Raw genomic sequence first — 20,354 nt, 5'->3', positions numbered from 1 at the left:
TTGGCGTGGAGCTGGGCTGCCCTGACCACGGCCTGGATGTTTCCTGCTTTGCTGGATTTCAAGGTCTAATAGTCTGGAGGCCTCTCGGGAAGGCTCCAAGGTTGTCTGGGCCTAGGGAAGTCTCCTGGCGATGGCTCTAGGGGCGATGTCCTTATCGGCATCACCAGCCTTTTCCAAGCCCTTCTTTTGGGCTGGTTCATGGTCTCTCATGATGTCCTTATGCAACCCTCTGGTGGTCACCCAGGCAGAAAGTGGCAGAGCTGGGCCTAGGACACAGCCTCCAAGGCTGTCGTGGTGGTGATGAAGACGCTGAGGTTCAGAGTGGCCCTACAGCTCAGAAGTGGTGGCACTTGCTGTGACCCCAGGCAGTCGCACTCCAGAGTCCGGGTTCTTAACCTTGGCTGTGCCCCAGGAGAACTGGGTTTGAATCTTGGCTCTGCCACATTGGAGGCTGTGACCCTGAGCAAGTCCTTAAGCAATTAGGTCCTTGGCTTCCTCATCTGTAAGTGGGGGCGGGGGGCATGACCCTCAGGGCTCCCCTAGCCTTGGTGCCACTGTGGCTCTGGGCTCACGTCTGCTCCACCGCTGCCCTCTGCCCTGTGGGTTGGCAACCGTGGGCCTGGCTCTGCTGATGGGCATGCTCCCTGCTGCCCCGACCCAGGAGGACTACCCAGGGCCGGGCAGTGGCTGCCGGTGGGGAGGGGGCTGATTGTGGCGCCTCCCATGTCCCAGCTTCTGCACTGGTTGCTAGGTGATGACCAAGGGAACCACAGAATGGTCTAGACACTTAAGCTGGACACCGAAGGATGAAGACTGTTCAGGAGAGAGTGGTGGCAGAAGAGCGTTCTCAGCTGAGGGCAAGGCTGGGAGGGCTGGACAGACTGTGGGGAGCGCGTCCCGAGCCCAGGTCAGGCGAGGGGCCTCTGACGGCCAGGCCACACCGTGAGCCCTCTTTCTGCTTCACTGTGCCTCCAGTGTCCCTGACGTCACCTCCGTATAGCTCTGAGAGGCCCTGTGGGGACACTGTTGTCAGCCCAACCCCCGCTCCAAGCTTCCCTTACCTACCACCCTGACGGCTACCAGATCCCCACAGCCACTCCTGGCCCCACTACAGGCTGAAGCCAGCGGGGCCTTCCGCTAAGCGAATGTGATAACCTCAGGCCCTGCCCTGCCCCACTCTTCCCTTCTCCTCTGAACCTCCCTGAATGTGGGTCCTGGTGGCCTGTGGCCACAGGGCCTTTGCACAAGCTGTTCCTGCTACCCGGTGCACCCTTCCCTCCCACTGCCTGGCCCCCTCACCCTTCCTCAGGGACGTCCTGACTGCTTCCAGACCACATTAGGCCGCTCCTCTCTGATCCAGCTTGCAGGGCCCAGGCGCCTTTTCTGTGGTACTCAGCACGCTATTACCTTACGCTTGCAGTGGTACGAGTGAGTTGTGGACGGTTCCTCAGTGCCAGGGCCTGTGCTGAGCACCGTCTGCTCACAACAGCTCTCTGAAGAAGGGACGGTTAGAATTCCCATTTGCCAGACAAGGAAACTGAGGCTCAGAGAAGTGAAGTCACTCCCCCAAGGCCACACAGCAGGTGAGCAGCAGAGCTGGAGTCTCCCTAGGAAATCCACGCCTGCTGCTCCAGAATGGGCCCTGGTGGCTGTGCTGGGGGGAAGGGGGCCCAGGCCTCGCTCCCCCCGCTGCTGGTCAGCCCAAGGCCCTGGAGCTGCTGGGCAGTTGTGCCAGGGGCCCTCACCGATGCTTGTCAACACTGGCTCTGTGAAGGGTTTAATTAACTTCCTGTTTCAAGGGGGTATAATGAGTTCTAAGCACCACGTGACTCCATAGGGAGGTCAAATAGCAGCAAGGATGTCAAAGCAAATTAAGTTAAGGGATCAGAGGCGCCTGCAGGCGGGGCCGGGGGGAAGTCGGGCGACGCCAGGGACGACGAGATGCCGCCTGGGCCACCCTGCGGGGAGGGGAGGGTGTATGGGGGGGTGGGCTGCCCCCATGGTGGCTGGGACTGGCTCTGGCCTGGGAGATGGGCTCAGGGGGTTCCCTGTCTGATCTCCACCACCCACCCCTCAGACACCTTGCGGGAGCAGAGGGTGGGAATGTGGCTGGTCTCCTCCGGGCTCAGCGGTCCTCTCTGAAGCCAGCATCTCTAACGAGCTGCACCCTCTGAGACCCCGGGACACAACGGTTCTTGCCTGGAAACTGTCCTCAGGTATCAGTGAGATCCACCCCTTCATGCCCAGGTGCCCAGGTGTGGCCCATTTACCAGCCAGGCGCAGACAGGAAATATCATCTGGACATTTCCCAACGAAGAGAGTGGGGGTCACGTGGGTTACGTCACCGGATAGGAAGCGCACATTTCCTCGTTCACCCTCCTTCCTTCCTTCCCCCTCCCCCTCCCCTTCCCCCACTCCCCCCACAGACGTGGAGTGCGCTCCCATACTGGGCACTGGAGGTACAACTGTGAACAGCACACAGGACGCGTCCCTCAGGGCCCAGCGGCAGGACGATAGCCAGGATTCAGGAGTGGGCCGTGGGGCACATCAGGTGAAACGTGCTGCCAGTACAGCAGGCTGGGGCCTGGGGCAATGGGGGTGCAGCTGCCATCTTAGCAGGTGGTTAGGGAGGCCACAGAGGAGAGGTGCCATCTGAGCAAAGACCTCAAGGAGGGGAGAGGAGGGAGGGAGCCAAGTGGACAGCGGGGGGACAGGGTCCAGGCAAAGCCAGTGAGCCCCAGCACTTAGCCCTTGGAGGGAGCCCCGAGTGTCAGGGCTGGAAGGGTTTTCGGTGATTGTCGGGCCCATTTAAATAGGCAGGAAGGGGCTTCCCTGGTGGCACAGTGGTTAAGAATCTGCCTGGCAATGCAGGGGACACGGGTTCAAGCCCTAGTCCGGGAAGATCCCACACGCCACAGAGCAACTAAGCCCGTGCACCACATCTACTGAGCCTGTGCTCTAGAGCCCGCGAGCCACAACTACTGAGCCCGTGTGCCACAACTACTGAAGCCCGCGCGCCTAGAGCCCGTGCTCCGTAACAAGAGAAGCCACCGCAATGAGAAGCCCATGCACCACAACGAAGAGTAGCCCCCGTGCAGCAACTAGAGAAAGTCTGCGCACAGCAACGAAGACCCAATGCAGCCAAAAATAAATAAATACGTTTATAAAAAAAAAATAGTCAGGAAAACTGAGGCCCAGAGGGCTGGTGATGAGCCTGATGTCTCTGGCCCCTGGTGGTCGCCCTCCTGCCTGGGCCCCAGCAACGGTCCTGGATCTCTCGGCAGCTGAGAACGAGGTGCAGTGTGTTCAGGCCCAGCTAAACCCTGGGCCCCGGGAGGGCCACCTGCAGCCTCTCTCTGCCTGGGGCTCCGGGGAGGAGGCCGGTGGCCTTGAGTTGCAGCCCACAAGGCCATGCCAGCCGGTCAGCAAGGTAGACATTACCCTGTGGGAAGGGGCTGTGGCCTTGAGCTCCCAGGCAGGCGGAAAGGAGCAATGCCCCAAAGGCTCGGCATGGCCACAGCAGCGGGACCTCGGGCCAACTGCCCACCCACCAGATAGGCATAGACATGGGGTCTGGGGAGACGCAGCCTCAGGCTCAATTCTAGAGCCCACCCGCGGCACATTCGCAGGTGACGTGGACAGGACCCACGGCCTCCAACTCCTGTCCCCGCACGGGAGGTGCTTGGATGCACCCCGGTGACGAGGATCCAGCCCTTCCCTGGAGGCCTTTGCGCCTCTGAGGCCTTCTCTGTGGGACCCTGTACCTGCAGATTCTTCTGCCTGTGTGAGCGTGGCCGTCAACACACTCTCCCTGGGAGACTGGATTCTCTGAGCCTAGGAAAGCCCACTTTAATGACATTCTCCAGCAGGTTCCTGGCAGATGTGCCCTCTAGCCACGTGGGCAAGCCTCCCCCTTTACGGGGCCTGGGGATGGAGCCTGGCCTGCCCGCTCCACCACCAGCCCTCTCCCTCCTGCTTCCCTGTCCCCCGAGTTCTGGCAGACCCCCCCCCACCCATCCCCTCCGCCTGGCCCTCCTTACCTGGTCCCAGGCACCATCTTCTCTCCTGCCCCGTCTCCAGGCTGGGGGCCGAGGGGCCTTCGGGTCAGGCTTTGGGACCTGGGAGGGTGCAGTTGTACCATACAGCGCTCATGTGACCTTGCTCCTCAGTCTCCCCTGCCCCCTGCCCAGTGCAGGGCAGCCCCGGGGGACCCTGCAGTCTCAGGGTGAGGGGCACTCTGGCCTCCTAGATGGGGGAGCCAGGCCCAGGGGTCTCTGCCCGAGGCCAGCGAGGGCAGTGGGGTCTGGGCTCCGCTTCCAGCTTTCTCAGGGGGTCAGGGAGCCGTGGGCTCGGCTCACATGGGGCCCTTCGGGATGCCCACCCCAGACGCCTCGAGGGTTGGGTCCCACAGATGTGCCTCACGGAGTCACTCATGTGGTTGTGTGTGGGTGTGTGTGTGCGCAAAGCTGTGGAGGACTGCACCCCCGTGTGCCGTGTGTGTCTCTGGGCCTGTCGGTGAGGACGGGGGTGCCCAGCGTACCTGTGATGTGGGCGTGTGGGGCTCGGAGGCCGGTGCCCACTGAGGCGCGGCAGCCGAGCTGCCCCTTCCCCGCCGAGCCGGCGAATGCTGCCACCTGCTGGCCAGGTTGGCGCTGTTCATGCCACAGGGCTCGCGGCTGCGGGGTGGGCTCAGGGTCCAGGAGGGTGGGCTTCGCTCACGTCCTGCCCTGAGAAGACTAGAGCTGCGGGGGTCCTCCACGTGGTGAGTCGGCACCAGAGGGCGCGGAGCGCCCGGCTCACCCCAGCCCCGGATTCACAGTCTGGGGCAGGGCCTGGACGCCCCGTCACGTTTCTGGGGATGCAGACGCCGGCCCCAGGCCGCCCGAGGCGTGGTGAGCCGATGGGGGGGCACCCAGTGCCGTGGACCCAGCCGGCCCACGGGCGTCCACCACCGAGTCCCCAGCTAGCCTTTCCCCGACGCAGCTCCAGCTCCACCTACCGAAAGCGCAACCCTCAGCCGGCACCACTTCGTAAGCCGCTGGCTTGTGCCCGGCCCACGGTAGGGGTGGAAATGGAGGCAGCCCACCTGGGCGGGGGGACTTGGTAGGAGTGGCTGAGACCGAGAGAGAGGACAGGGCAGGGCGTCCCTGGCGGAGGGAATGGCAGGGCTGGGGCCTGGCAGGACAAGGGGGAGTGCGTAGGGCACGGGGGTGGGGTGGGGGGGTGGCATGGGCTCGGCAGTCTCGGGTCACGTGCAGGATCCCTCCCTGTCGAAGGGCTTGGCGAGGCTCCCCGCCGGCCCTGCATGTGTTGTTTGAGGCCTGCTCTGAGAGACCCCCGTGTCCAGGCAGCTGTCAGAGGCAGGACGGGATCAGGGTTGGTGCCCGACTCTGGACGGGCCCTGCCTGCCATCCAGGCGCTTGTCCCAGACACGGGGGTCTTCAGGACGTGTGGGCCCCAGGGGTCTGAGCCTGCGGTGGGAGTGTGATCTCTCCTGCTGTCTTTTCTGCCCTCTGGGTCCCCTAACCCAGCTGTACTAGTTCCTTCCTGAGAGGGTCCCACCCAGCACTAAGGCACTGTCTGCGCCGTGTTAACAAGTCTGGGGGCTGGTGGGACCACTCTATGGCTGGGGCAGCTCTGCAGGGCCAGGTGGCCCTGGGACAGGACGGACGGAGCGGCGGCTCACGGGGGGCAGGCAGGGTGGGGCTGGCGGGAGGACAGAGGCCACAGAGGAGGTGCCCTGTGAAAACAGTGGACATGTATTTGACAGCATGGATGCGCTAAGATTTTACAACCTCAGAGCCCCCCAGTTTATTTATCAGCACTAAAGAGGCACTCTGAGTGGCACACATACCTTCTACAAAGGCAGTATGGGCCTGATTTGGTTTCTTTCGAAATATCAAAATTAAAACTTTTGACATACACATTGCACCCAAGGCTAAAATGAAGAAACAGAACAAAACAAACCACAAACCTCAGAGACACCCAAGAAAAGGAAGCCTCTCCCTGCCTCCTGCCCCCGTGCAGACACGATTCTGTAGAAAGGATATGCGAGCCAGCCCCTGGGTCCTGTCAGTGCATGAGCTGCCCCTGACGGGCTGCTCTGACCTGCCCGTGGGGCTGGAGCCTCCCACCGATGGCCGGGAGCCAGCGAAGGGCTTCTTAGGCCACTGGTGCCTTGGGCCGCCCGTGCAGCGCATTGCGCCTCCTGGCCCGACCCCACCCCCCAGGTAAAACAAATCAAGGAAGCCTGTATTCACATTACAACATGAAAATAGCACCAGGATCTTCAGAGTAAAATTGCTGATACTTGCAGCAGAGAGCTCCATGTAGAAGGAAGGCTCTAGAGAGGGCAGCTGCGGAGGCTGGGCTGGGGGTAGTGCGGGTGGGGAGGGAGGACCAGGGGTCAAGGTGCACTGGAGACCAGCGCTTCCGTCAGTGGCACGGACAGTGGCCGGCATGACCCTGTGGTCAGAGAAGGCCTCTTGTGCTCGGGGGGGTGGTCCGGGGGGCGCTGGGCAGCTCACAGATGGCTCTTCTGCCCCCATCTGGTTTCTAGGGTCGCTTTGGAATTCCAGCAACAGCAGCAACGACACTAAGACGGAGGCTGCCACCATAAGACCGGCGGCTGCCTCAACTTATTTCCTGCTAGATGACACAGGTGGGGCGCCCTGTGCAAACCTTCAAAGCGAGGGGTTCTCTGGCGTACCGGGCCTTGGCTGTGGGGCACACGGGGCTGGGGTGGGGGTGAGTGGCTCTCTCTTTAACGTCTTGGTACTGAGAAAACAGCTGCATGGTCTCAAAGAGGCTGCAGCTGGCCCGCCCCTCACCCTCACCTTCCAGCTAGAAAGGGATTGCTGTCCACCCCAGGCCCTGCTCAAGGCATCAGAGTCGCAGGTCTAACACCAAAGTCTGAGTATCTGCACGCTATGGCAGGTGGATTAAGTTGTGGCCACCAGGCAAACTCTCGGAGGACTGGAGCTCCTCAGCATAGACCAGGTCCCCCATTTGCCAGTTCGTCCCCAGCCCCACTCCCAGGCACGCGCTGGCTCCTATAAATTACTCGGAAGCATCCTTTTTTAAAGGGATCTTGAAGCTGGTTAGTCTCTGCCCAAAAAGCTGGCTGAGGAGGTGGCTCTGGGACTCGGCTGTCCGGCAGGCCCGGGAGTTGGGGGGTTCAGCACCGAGGACAGCCCCGCCCCTCCTGGGGGGCCTATGCAGGGGTCTGGCCTGGGGGAGAGCCTTGCCCAGCGCCTCCTTGCCACGCCTGCTGTTCCCTTGGGCATGGCCGGGCTCCCCCTTCCGCGGCTCTGAGGGCTGGGGCGGTGTTGTGCCGTTCTGGCTACTGGGCTTGGGCTTGGCAGGGAGAACGCGGCTGGGAGTCGCCTGTTTTCGCGGGGCCCGGGGGGGTTTGTCAGGGACCGCGGGGCCTCTCCCTAGGCTCCCCACAGCTTCATTCCTGGTTGGCCCCGGCGCCCGGCCCTTTCTCTTCTTCTCACTGCTGTCCCCATCCTCCCTGGGGCCCAGGCTCCCTCGCGGCCCCTGGTCACCGGCTTCCCTTGGTCCCTTGGGGTAGCCCTTGGCTGAAACTCGAAGGGGGGCCTTGTCTGGGGCGGGGCCCTGGCCTGGGCCGTTGGGTTTGGCTGGGGTGGTGGCTGTCTCACTTTGGAGCTGCCCGCTGGCTGGCTGGGGCTGGCTGCCGCCCGCTGCCTTGGTGCCCTGCCGGGGGCCTCCAGCACCCTGGGAGCCGGGGCCCGGCTTGACTTTGACGGTGGGGGGCTTTGGCCTGTCCTCCGTGCCATGGGGGAGCTCTCTGGGCATTGGGCTGGGCACCGCCTTCTTCAGTTGTACTGGGAACTTGGGTGCTTTGCTGGGGGTGGACGAGGCTGACCTGTCCTTGGACGAGCTCTGGCAGCCCCCGAGCTTGTTGGCACTGCCCCTGTGGGAGGGGCCTCCTGTGCCCCCGGCAGGTGCCACGTGACACATGGACACCTGCTTCTCCTTCCAGAGCAGAGAGGGGGCTTCTGGGTGATGGTCAGGGGCACATTTGCCAGGGGCACTTGGGGTCCTGTGTTTCCCTGAGAGCGGGCCAGCTGCCCTCTTTTCCTCTGCGTCTTGGCCTCTGGCCCCCGGCTGGGGCAGAGAGCCCCCCAAGGGGTGAGCCTGCTGGAGGAAGCGCCCAGGGCTGCCTGGGGAAGCCTCGTCCTCGGAGCTCTCCAGGGCCTGGTCCGGCTCGTGGCCATCTTTGCCATCAGCCGAGGCCGCCGGGAAAGGAGACAGAGACGGGGGCAGGAGCTCCTGGAGGGCAGAGGGCAGATCGCCGCTGCCGACCGGGTGGCCCACGGGGTCTGTGGGCCTCTCTGGGGTCCCGGGCTGCCCTGCTGTGGTGCTGGGAGCTGCCTCCGGGCAGGGCTGGGGCAGGGCTGGGAGGGACCGCTCGTTCAGGGTGGCGCCGCTGTCCCGGGACAGAGGCCCGTCCACGCCGGCCCCGGGGGGGCTGCTGGACGTGGCCACCCTGCGCCGTTTGCTGGGAAGCGAGCCCTCTCGGGTCAAGGCCTTCTGCCCGGGGACGCCGGGCCTCCGCACGCCGCGGAAGGTGAAGGGCTGCTGCGCCCTCCTCCGGTGTTTGTCCATGTGCCGGTCGAACTGCTCCTTTTTGGCAAAGGTGTAGTTGCAGGAGCTGCAGACGAAGGACCTCTTGCTGATGTGCGTGACGTTGGCGCAAAGCTCGCAGGCGTACAGCGGGGTGTGCTGCAGCTCCAGCTCCCCGCTCAGCCCGTGCTCGCCGCCCAGGTGCACGCGCAGCTCCTGGTGCTCGGGGTACACCCGGGGGCACTGGGGGCACAGGTAGACGCGCTGCGGGCTGTGCACCGCCAGGTGGCGCTGCAGCTTGAACGGTTTGGGGAACCGCTTCCCGCAGTGGTGGCAGTCGCGGGCGGGGTCCTTGCAGTCCTGGTGCACCGGGACGGCTGGGAGGGGGGACTCGCTGTGCGAGCGGCCGTCGGGGGACGAGCCGCCGGGCGGGGCCGGGTTCACGCAGGCTGACGGGCTGCCCTGGGCCGAGGCGCTGTCCGGGTCTGAGCCGTTGGCGCGGACCTTGGGTCTTGGCCTCTCCCTCGGGAATTCCTTCCGAGCTCCCACATCCGCCCCTGACGCCTCCGCGGGGCCCCCGCCTGCCTTGCCGCCGGTGGAGCGCTTGCCCCGGTGGGGTTTGGAGACCTGTCCCGCGATGCCGCTGAGGAAGCGCGTGGCCACGCCGTCCCCCTCCCAACATCCGGGCAGCTCCCCCAGGGACCTCCGCGCCTGCCCCTTGCGGGCAAAGCGCACGGCGTGTTCTCGCAGGTGCTCGTTGTACATCCAGACGTCGGCGACCTCCCGCCGGCACATGCCGCAGGCCCACAGCCCTGCCTTGCTCTGCACGTGCTTCTCCTGCAGGTGCTCCCTCAGCAGCTCGCGGGAGCCGAACCGGCGCTCCACGCACATGTAACAGGTAGGGGGTGGCGAGGGACTGTGCGCCAGCTTGTGGAGGTCCAGCTCTCCCAGGCCGTGGAAGCGCTGAAAGCACACCCTGCACTTGTAGGACGCCCTCCTGGCCTTGAGGGGTCGGCCTCCACCTGGGGCCCTTCTTGCCCCGGCCGCCCCCTCTGTCCTGCTTTGTGGGCCCTGGGAACTGGCCGTGGCCTTGAAGTCCAAGAAGCTGGCGCCGGGGAGAGCTGCAGGGTCTTCGCAGGGTCCTAGGAAGCACAGGTCCTGCATCTGCAGGTCCACGGCGCTCCCGGGGACACCACACTCGTAGTGCTCTCGCTCCAGGCTGGGGGGCTCGGGGCTCGCATCTCCCGGAGAAGAGGTGGCCCCGTCGGCGGGGGCCTGCAGCTCCAGGCCTCGCCAAGCTGCCGGGACCATGTGCAGCTCAGGGATGTTTTCTGACGGGTGGTCCTCGGAGCAGCAGGGGTCCGCCTCCGCGTGGGGCTCCAGGGCCCACAGGCTGGGGCCCATGGCCCAGGGGTCAATGCCAGGCACCTTGCTGCTGAGGAAGCCCTCCAGGAGGAAGGACTCCGGCAGACCCGCAGCCTCGTCACCCCACGGGTCCTCGTGGGACAAACAGAGCGAGCCAGAGTCACTGAGGTCTGTGGGCAGGCGGAAGGAGGGCAGGGTGACACTGCCCCCTGCCTGGCCGCTGGGCTCGGGCTGGGGAGGTGGCTTCGACTTTTTACAGCGCTTCCCATAGACACGGGGGTTCTTCTTCCGAACCAAGCGATCTCCCAGGGGGAAGAGCTGGGAAAAGGAGGCCTCGTCATCAAACAAGCTCAGAGGGTCTCCGAGATTCGGGCTGGGGGTTTCAGGGGCAGTGCTCTCCTGCCCCTGGACCCCCTCTCCCGGACTGTGCAGGGGGTCCTGCAGGCAACTGCTGACGGTGCCGCCTGCTTCAGAACCACGAGTCTTGGGAGGGCCCTGGGGGTCCCAGGGGGCCTCGTGCCCCTCCCAGACACCTTGCCCCGATCTGCTCTCGGCCACTCTGCTGTCCCCTGCAGGTTTACTCCCAGCTGCCCTCGACGGCTCTTTGCAGGTGCCAGACATCCTGGTCTCTCGGGGTCCCCCGCACCCTCTTGCTGAGGCTGCTTTCCGCCCCACTGGCCCTTCTGGCCCAGGAGGTGCCCCCTCCACCATCCCTGGACAGGCCACCCGATCCCCAGGAGACTTCCGTGCAGGTGTCTCCTCTGGGTCCGTGGCAACGGACGTCGGCTGCGTGGACTCAGTCCCCTGCTCTGCCTCTGGTGACAGGTGGCGGCTCGGGAGAGCCGGGCAGTCGGCAATGGCGGTTGATGGAGTCCAGCCTCTTCCCCTTGAAATCACATCTGCAGGGCCCTGGAGGCCGCTCTCCTCCCGGGACCTTCTCGCTCTTGGCTTTCTCGCCCTCTTGCTGGCTTTCTCCTCCGACTCGCTGGGGAAGTCTGCGGGCGGCCTGCCCCGCCTCTGGCTCCCGCCTTTCTTTGTCTGCTTGGAACGGGGCTCATCCCTCTCCAGCTGGTCCCGTTTCCTGGGCTCTGCAGGCCTCACGTCCACCCCTTGCTTGACCATGTCTGGGGGATGTGGTTCCCAGCGAGGGGGACAGCCTGGTGCTCCCGGAAGGCTGAGCCCCCGCCTAGGCCCCCTGGACATCTCGGGACCCAGGGCATCCTCAGGAGCCACAGAGCTGCGAGCAGGGGTTAGCCTACCGGCCTGGCTGGGGTCTCCCAGCAGCCGCCTCGCTTTCTCCTTCCCCGGCGCCCTGCGGCTCTTCTTCCTGGGTGGGCGGCATGTCTGGGGAGCAGGTGGGGCCGCTGGGCTTGGCTGGGAGGCAGTAACCCTGTGCAGCCCGTGCTTCCTGGCTCTGTGGCGGCTCAGGCCCGGCCCAGAGCGGAAGGAGGCCGAGCAGACCTCACAGGTCACGGGCTGCCCGCTGGGGGCTCTGCCCCGCCAGTGGCCGTTCTCAGTGAACACAGGCTTCTTTTTAAAGCCACGAGGCTTCTGTCTGGGGTCCTGGGGACTGAGGGGATCCCCCTGGGGTCTCTGGTGGAAGATGTTCCCGTGGCTTTGTGGGGAGCGTGGTCTGGAGTCGCTGGCTGTGCCGCTCGGAGTTGTGGTTCTGCCTGGGTGGAGCGCTGTGGAAGGGCAGGTGACCCTCAGACCCCTGGTGCCGGCTTCGGATGCCTCTGTAACGGCAGGGCGCCCGGCCCCGGGCATCTCTAGGCCCTCTTGTTCCTGGAGGCTGGCCTCTGCCTCGCCTTCCTGGCAGGTGTGGGGATCCGGCCCCATGGCCCCCCGTGTGGAAGGGTCAGTGGGCACAGCGGTGACACCGTGGCTTTCCCTGTTGCCTGGGGGTTCTGAGGAGGGGCCCTTGGGCACCCCATCGGGGTGGGTACTGGACAGGGCTCCCCTGGGGTCTGGCCACTCGGCCCTGGGGCCTCTGACTGCCCCCAGGCCATCAGTGGTAGGGATGCCGGACAGGGCAGCGGCCTTGACAGTCACTCTCGGGGAGGTGGCCCTCGCTGGGTGGGGAGGGGTGACACAGGCAGGAGCTTCCCTTGGTCTCTCTTTTCTGGAACCCTCTAGGGTTCTTGCCATGCGACCTCCAGGGCAGTCCCCTCCATGGGCGGGAGTGAAGACACTGACGAAGCTGGGCTCCTTGGAAGCGTCTTCCAGGGGGCCACAGTCCCCCCGGAGAGGGCGGCGAGCTGGGCCTTCCTTGGGGCTGCAGGGATTGGGCGTGGCTGCAGAAGTGGGTGAGGGGGTGTGGCTGGCCAGGTCCCTGGTGGGGGACACTGGTCTCTCGCCAGCGAACAGCAGATGCTTCTGAAGGCCTGGGCCAGCTACCGCCTCTGGAGTCGGGTCCTCAGGCCCATCTTCCGTGTCGGCTGCTGCCAAGGCTGGGACTGAAGGCTCTGCCTCCGAGTAGGTGGGGCCTGGGGTGGCCCGTGCCCCGTTCCAAAGGCCCACGGCCGCCCTGCTTCTCTGGAGCTGCCCGGCTAGCTGGTCTGGCCGCCCCGGCCTCCCCTGGTCATCTGGCTGCAGTCGGCTGGCTCCGACTTGGCCCTTGGGCTTCTCGGCCTGGCCGTGTGAGCCTGGATGTCCATCTCCCTCTGGCCCCAGCTGGCGTCCGGCCACCGCAGGGATGGCTGTCATCCGCATACACCCCGGGCAGCCCCGGGCAGGGCTGCAGGCCATTTTCCCACCTTCCACACCCTCCTCCCCCGGGTCTGAGGGGTCGCTGTGCTGAGGACTCTGGGTGTCATCAGGCGGGGGCCCCTGTGAGCCCTGGGCGTCATCTTCTCTCTCAGCCGCTCTGGCCACCAGGAGCTGGAGCTGACGAAGGGGGCTCGAGGCTGGGTCCTGGGGCCTTCTGCCAGGGCTGGGGTCGGGCACAGAGGCACGACTTGGGGAGGCCCCCGCTGGTACAAACCCCTCATTACCCTCAGGGCCAGGGCCCCCTGCTACAGGGGACAGGAGCCCTGCTCCTCCTGGCCCACCTGTGCTGCTCACAGAGTGTCCCTTGGGAGCACTGTTGTGACTGGCACCAGAATGTGGGGTGGCACCCAGGGGCAGAAGCTTGGCCCCCCGAAATGCCAAGCCAGGTGCCAGAGGGGCAACAGGGCTGCCGAACGCTTCCAGCTCTGAGGGGTCTCGGCAGGGCCCAGGTGCCTTGTGGGATCCCGGGGAAAGCACCCCTCTCCGTGGGCAGGGAAAGAGCAGCGGGAGGTCTGGGCTGTGCTGTATTCTGGTGGCCCAGTTACCCTTAGAAAGTGAAGGCTCAGGGTTTGGGCTGCACTTCGCTAAACTCCCCATGTCCCATGGGGGGTCCGGTAAACAGACTTCCAGGTGGGCCCCGAGGCCCCCTTCGGCCCTGGGCAGCCCCGTCTTGGAGACCCCGGCTTTCTGCACTGGCCGGAAACTGAGGCTGGCCCCAGTGGGCCTGAAAGGACCCTCAGGAACCACGTCCTTGTGGGCGCCGGGGGCCAGGGCTGCTTCTCCAGGGTGGAACGAGGGCCACTCCTCCTGGGGGCCCCCCAGAGTGCCCCCCGTGGTGGCCACAGTTGTTTCTGCCCCCTCCGGGTGTGGACTCAGTTCCCCAGGACTGGTGACGCTGGCTCCGCACGGCTCTCCCGGGGCGTCCTGTGCGCCTTTGCTTTGCAGCTGACTCTCCAATTCGGTGACCAGCCTTTTGATCTCGAGCTCCTCCTCCGACAGGTCACTGCTACAAGCGGTGCTACATTTGATTACCTTGCCGGGCAAAGTGGGGAGGCTGGTGGCCACAGTCCCTTCACTGGGACACCTCTGATTGAATGCCTTTTCCCCTGAGAGGCTGGGAAAAGGGCCCAGATGGCCAGGCGGCACGGGGGACACTTCCTCCAGCAGGGACCAGCCCTTCTTGGGCAGAAACGAGGGGTACGGCGGGTCTAGCTGAGGTTTCCTTGGGGGAGGGGCGGCACACGCACGCGGCCCCTGGGTGTCCCCATTCCCAGAGAAGCTGCCATAGACTGGTGGCTCGAAGCCGTCCCCAGGCAGCCCCGAGAAGAGGGCCGTGCGCTCCAAGGCCGGCGGCGATTCAGCTTTGCCTGGGCCCGTGACGACTGTGTAGGGTGGGTTCCTGGGTGGCTTCGGCTCTTGGGAACTGGCATCCTCGCCATCCTGGCAGAGGCCTGCCCTGATGGCTGGTGGGCTGTCTGGGGCTGAGGACTGGGAGCCCAGGTCTTCGTGGAAACGGTCAGCCAGGTCTTTGGGTCTGAGGAACAATCCGCTGGGAGGGCTGCTGTAGGGCTGAGGCCCCTTTTTGGCAGCTGGAAGCCCCACGGAGTCTCCAAGACCAGGGGTCTTCAGAAAGAGGGCCCTGGGTTCGGGGTGGGCCGTGTCGGCTGCGTTAGCGCCGGGCACCGGTGATTCTCCCGGCGGGGAGGCAGGGGGCTCCCCTCCGTCCCCGGAGACGGCAGGCTCCGAGCACCGGGGGGCACCCAGCGGGGGTGAGCTCGTGCGGGGCAGCAGTGCATCCCCCTTGTGGAGCTGTGGTCGCCCTGGGGTTGGGGGGCAGGGGTCTGAAGAGGAGCTCAGAGCCTCTCGGTGAAGTTCTGTGGCCTCAGGGGGAAGGTCTTCAGCAATTTCAGGGCTCTTGGTGTCTTGGGGGAAGTCCAGAGAGGGATGGCTTTCCTCTGGGGTCTCGGCGCCCGTGAGACCCTGCAGGAGGCGCTGGGGGCCTCTCTCCTCAGGGCCCACTCCAGCCTCTGGGCCGTGCGACGGGCCCTGGGCCTCGGGACTCTTGATGGGACCTGGCCACGGCCTGCCTGGCTCCTCTGGGCCCGGGGAGCCCCCAGGCCTCACGGCCTCCTGCCTCACGGCCTTCCTAGGCTTCTGCTGCTGACCGTCCTCTCTGGGACCCGGGGCCACGTCCACTTCCTTCCTCTTCTCGCCCCGGCGCCATCGCCGGCCGCTGGGGCGGGGCCGGCCTCTGAAGCGAGAGCCTCGCAGCCGCGGGCCATCCTCCTCCTCAGACTCGGAGGCGCCGTCGCAGTCCGGGGCCCCGCCGTCCATGGTGCCCGGGGCTGGGCCGCGCTTGCCCGCCCGGTTCTTCTGCTGCACGATCTTGTGGATGAGCTCCTTGCTCCAGGTGCCGCCCCGCGGCCGCCTCCGCCTGCAGTCCTGGCCGGGGGACAGGCGGAGGCGCCTGGAGCTCCGGGTCTCCACCAGGAGGGCCCGTCCCCCTGGGTCTGCGTGGCTCTTGGGGGCCTGGGTTCTGAGGTCCCGCGGGCGGGACAGGGCCGTCTCAGCCCGGCCTTTCCTCCTCGGCCTCAGGCGGCTGGCCCTGGAGCCCCTGCCCGGCCTCTTGGCGGTGCTGACTGTGTCCAGCTCTTTCCGGAACAACTTAAACCGCTTTCCTCTTCTCTGCTGGCCGGCCAGGCTGGCCCCATCTGCCTCTGAGGGCGCTGGGCCCAGGGAGCGGGTTTTGGGCCTGGGGCCGGCCGGGTAGCCCCTGTCGCCGGGCCGGGGTGGCTGGGGCTCCAGCGGGGCAGTCACCACCGGGAGTGGGAGCTGGGCTTTGTTCTCTGGCGCTGCCCCCAGCCTGGTCTTGGGGGGCTGCCCGGTGGCGGGCCCCCGGGGGCCGGAAGGTTCCTCGTCAGTGAAGACGTCGATGAAGCTGCTGTCGATCTCAGGGTTGTCTGACTGGTACTCCAGGCCGTTGAGCGCCTCCGTGATGAGGCTGTCCAGCTTGGCGGCGTCCTCCAGGTCCAGGTCCCCTGCAGGCAGTGGGAAGGGGGCGGCGGCCGGGCTGGGCAGGAAGCTCATTCTCAGGGGGTCATCTCTGCCATCGGGCCGGACGTCCCCACCCAGCAGGAAGGGCGCTGTCCTGGTGTGGCTGAGTGGGCTCGGGGTCCCGCCGGCTGGTGCTTTGGGGGCAGCCAGTGCGGAGGGGGTGACGGGGGGCGTGGGGAACCCGGGGGGCTGCTGGTGGCCATCCTTGGCCCTGGCCGGCAGCAGGCTGCAGAACTGCCGGTGCCCCAGGAAGGCGGCTAGGCTGCTGTAGTTCCGGTCACACTGCCTACAGGTGAGCAGCACGTCCAGCTGGTCCAGGTTGGCGCTGCTGAGGGGGAAGTGGTGGGCGGCATAGGGGGGTGGCTCCTGGGGGAAGCCCTCCAGGCCCACGCTGCCCACCTCGAGCCCCGAGCTAGGGAACGGGGTCTCCTCCAGCCCCTCTGTGGGGAAAGGGAAGGCCTTGACTGGCTCCGGCTGGTAGTGGATGGGGAGGGTGTGCGAGGGCTCGGGGGACGGGAAGGGGCTGCCGGTCTCCTGGGGGTGAGTGGGTGGGTGGAAGAAGGCGGAGGGCCCGAGTGGCCCAGGGAGCTGGCCCTCATCCGAGCTGGGGTTGGCTGGGCTGCTGGACAGAGGGGACAGCGACGAACAGGTGCTGCTGGCCGTGTGGGTGGCCGGCGAGGGCAGGGGAGACTCGCTGGGGGAGGCTCCCACCACCCTGGGCGGGGGCGGGCCGGGGGGGCCCCGGGGGGAGGCCTGGGGCTGGGCCGCCCCGAAGAACGGGGGCTGGGCTCCAGGGTCCTTCAGCCCGTTGTAGGCGAACAGCCCAGGGGAACCACTGCTGTGCTGGCCCGGGCTGTTTCTCAGGACTGCCAGCTTCTCGCCCGGCCCGGGCGTCTTGCCTGCGGCAGCAGCCAGGGCTCCCTGGCTGCCCCCCTGCCACTCAGGGACTTCCGGGGGGAAAGGTAGCTGGTTCAACATCTCCATCTGGTGGGGGCCGGGGCCGGCGGCCGGGAGCACCTGGGGCCAGGGCAGCGGGGGGCTCTGGGGGAGGCTGAGCTGCTGGCCTGGGCCGGGCTGGGCTTCGAAGAATGCGCTCCTGGTGGTGGCCAGGGGGCCCAGAGGAGGCGTGGGGTAAGGGGCTGGGGCGGGGTCCCAGAGCGGGGGCAGTCTGGTGGCAGGGGGCCCGGAGGCAGTCAGCTCCGTGTCCCGAGGCCCTGGGCTGGTGCCCACCCCGCCGGCTCCGGGGCTTCCATACGCCTGCCCGGGAAACTGCCTCTGGGCCAGCGAGTTTGGGGGCCCCCTGGGGCTCCCCAGCCCATTGTGGGCTGAAGGCGGCCTCTCAGGGAGCACTTTGGTCATGCTCTCGTGCAAACTGTCCCGGAAGGTGGCCGTGCTCTCCGAGAAGGGGCTGGGGGCCGGGCGAGCAGCACCAGCGGGAGGGAGCGCACCGCCAAGGTCGCTGGGGGCGTTGAGGCCGCCGGGGCGGCCAGGGTAGCAGGGTGGGGCTGGGGGGCCCGAGTGGGCGGGCAGGGGGTAGACTGGGCCCGTGCCCACCGGCTCCTCGGGCCACACTCCCCGAGGCTGGTGGAAGGCGAACACCAGCGCCCTCTCAGCATACTCGGGCCCGGCTGCGTCCTCGGGGAAGGGTTTCGGGCCGGCTCCATGCAGCTCTGGGAAGGGGTACTGGAAGGCAACCACCCCGGGGCTGCCGCCTTCGGGAAAGGGCTCCGGCTCAGCGGGCGGCACCCCGAAACTAGCACCTGGGAAGCTGTTCTCAGCCGTGGGAGGCCAGGCGTCGGCCCTGCTGGCCTGGAATTCCACGTAGGAGGCCGGCTGGCAGGGGCTGGCGCCGCTGCTCTGGGGGGCCCTGAGGGGCGGGGGCCCAGGGGTGGCGCTCGGTGAGGTATAGTTGGTGGAGGTAAAGCTGGAGGGGGTCTCCTGGAAGCACTTTTGGAAGCTGAGCTCTTCCGGGCCAGGCGAGGCCTCAGCCCTGGGGGGGCCAGGCCTGAGACGGGCTCTGGTTCCTTGGCCCCGGGGGGCCTCGGTCTCTGGGGGCCGGGGGGCCTCTTGCTGCGGGCCCTCAGGGGTCTTCTCGTCCAGGGCGGGTTTGGGCCTTGAGCTGGCGATGCTCAGACCGTAGAGCTGCTGGGGGCTGCTGTCCAGCCTGCTGGCCCGCCGCGTGCGAACCTGCACCAGGTTCCTCCCTGCTGGGGCCGGGGGGCTGCTTCCCTTCCCAGGGGCGCTGCTCAGGGACTGGGCTCTGGGGAGCGGGGCCTTGGGCCCCAACTTCCCAGCCTGCCGCACCTGGGTCTCAGGGCTGTCCATGGCTTGGGCCCCGCTGCCCGTGGCCTTGGTGGTCCTGTTGGCTGGGGCACTGACCTCACTGGGAGGTTGCAGGGGGCCCCCCGTGCCACTGGCCGCTGGGCAGGGCTGCAGGTCTCCGGTCATGGTTGGGGGTGGCGCTCCGAGGGGCTGCTCCCCAGGCATGGCCCCTCCGTCCTGGGTGCTAGGAGGATGCTGTGGTCTGAGGCGGGCCGCGGAAAGCGGGCCGGGCGGACATCCTCGCCCCTCGAGGGGCCCTGGAGGGGCCTGCTCTCATGGTCCTGAGTGGAGTCTGCAAGGAAAGGACAGAGTGGGTCGGGGACCGTGGGGCTTCGTGGCTCCCAAGGTGGCGTGGCAGGCTGGGAGCAGAAGCAGCGGGCTCGTAACCTGTACTTTTAGGGGAGGAGGCTTGGCTCCGTCGGCACCTTGAGAGATGAAAGCGGAAAAGAGTTGCTGCCAGACTGAGAAAGGGCTTAGTGGGGGCGCGGATTGGGGTTGGGGAAGAAAAGGAAGGAAAAAGAGAGAAAATACTGTTGGGGCCTGAGATCTGAGAAGACCCCTGGCCACCCCCAAGCAAGCCCTGCTAGGCACCAGCCAGGCCCTGAGCAGGAAAGCCCCATGTGGCATGTGGCTCCCAGACTTGCAGTGGCCCCATGGTGGGGTGACCGGCACCTGGTGGCCAGGGCAGAGAGCCCAGGAAGAACGGAGGGGGAGTCTGGCTGAGGCTCCCACCTGGTCCTTCACCTGCCCCATCCCCTGACCCTGGGATCACACAGGATGGCCTCAAGGCCCTTGCCCTGTGGATCCCCGGTCTCCGGAAGGTTCTGGCTCCTTTCTTGGGCCCCTGAGCTGAGCTCCTGTTTTGGGGCACACGTATCTGGCCTGTGCCTGTGACGCTTCCTGCTGCAAGCAGGACAGGCCACATGGCTCCTTCTGGCCGCTAAGTTGCGAGCAGCAGTGGCTCATGCTTCTTTCAGGCAGAGACGTTCAGAGCCAGGACTTGGGAATCGCCTTGCTGCCTCTCAAGGGCCGAGGTCACAGGCTGTGGTGCGCTAGCTGCCTGCTGCCAGGAACACTGCCCATCTCCTGGCTCCCTTTCTCCATCGGTGGAGGGGGATGGTCGGACCCGGTTGTCTGAAGGGTCCTTTCAGTTCCAGCAGCTGTGAGTTAGCTGCTCCTGGTGGAAGGGCCCCATCTGGGGGCTGACCCCTTGTTCTCAAGTTCAGGTTCACAGGCGCTTCTGGACATCTGCCCCGTGCCCAGCGTCCAGGGGAGCAGACACAGCACAGCTGTGGAGACCTGACCCTGGCTCAGAGCTCCTGGACAACCCAAAGAGGCTGGGCATGGGGGGGCAGTGGGCAGGGAGCACCTAACTGCATGCTAAGTGGGACTTAACTCAGGGCCTGGAGGGTCAGGGGAGGGGGCTCCCATGTGGCAGGCATCAGGGGCTCTGAACCCACTTGGGGCTGGTGTCCGCCCCTCCCTAGGAGCAAGGAAGGAGCAAGGAAAGAGCAAGGAAGGAGCAAGGAAGGAGCAAGGAAGGAGCAAGGAAGGAGCAAGGAAGGAGCAAGGAAAGAGCAAGGAAGGAGCAAGGAAGGAGCAAGGAAGGAGCAAGGAAGGAGCAAGGACAGGCTCTGGTCTGTGGGGCCTCTGCTCCTGAATTTGCCAGGCAGTGAAGCCCAGGGGCCAGGTGGGCAGATGTGCAAGGGCCCCTGACCTCGAGGGGCCTTCCTCACCACCCCTGCGCACACTGCCCAGGCGCTGGTGTGAAGAGCGGGGAGGGCCGAGGGCTTGGCCTCCCCACAGCTTCTGCAACTTTCTGGGGGTGGCCGGTCACGCCCAAGTGGCTGTCAGACACCATGGAGGCCCCGCAGGTCCAGGCTCCGAACTGTGCCCCCTGAGAGGGATGGGTAGGTGGGGCTCGGGCCTGGGAGGCTGACAGCCCTGGTCCTGATCCCCCGGCCCCTGCCCCGCCTCAGTCAGGCTCAGGGTCTCCACCCACGCCCGGGACTGACGCTGGCCCCTGAAGAGGGCAGTGAACAAGCTCCTCGTGGGGTGTTTAGCCGACGGTGGTGGGAACCGACGTATTTCCCTGTTAATCCCGTCACCGCCACGTCCCGTCACCCCCGAGTCCTGTTCTGCTCACGGGCACAAAGCACATGTAGGGCGGCTTGTGCTTCCGCACAAGCTGGGCAGGGTCTGAAAACAGGAATAAGAGGCTCATTTGCTGGTTTTAATCAGCTGTGCTGCAG

The 20,354-nt window shown here is 66.1% G+C and overlaps 1 protein-coding gene across 2 annotated transcripts in view; it reads right to left on the bottom strand.

Moving 5' to 3' along the window:
• Positions 1-5,763: 5,763 nt before the first annotated feature.
• Positions 5,764-20,354, bottom strand: part of ZNF469 (zinc finger protein 469) — a 49,391-nt gene continuing 34,800 nt past the window's right edge. For both annotated transcript variants that reach the window (XM_060083907.1, XM_060083908.1), the window contains exon 3: positions 5,764-18,394. In XM_060083907.1, the coding sequence (XP_059939890.1) occupies positions 7,060-18,267 (11,208 nt within the window). In that variant the 5' untranslated portion in view covers positions 18,268-18,394 and the 3' untranslated portion in view covers positions 5,764-7,059. The remainder of the gene's footprint in view (positions 18,395-20,354) is intronic.

The sequence above is a fragment of the Mesoplodon densirostris genome, chromosome 19, assembly GCF_025265405.1.
Source record: "Mesoplodon densirostris isolate mMesDen1 chromosome 19, mMesDen1 primary haplotype, whole genome shotgun sequence".
Lineage (NCBI taxonomy): Eukaryota > Metazoa > Chordata > Mammalia > Artiodactyla > Ziphiidae > Mesoplodon > Mesoplodon densirostris.
The sequence above is the reverse complement of the archived record's forward strand: the minus strand, read 5'-3'. Positions and strand labels throughout refer to the sequence as shown.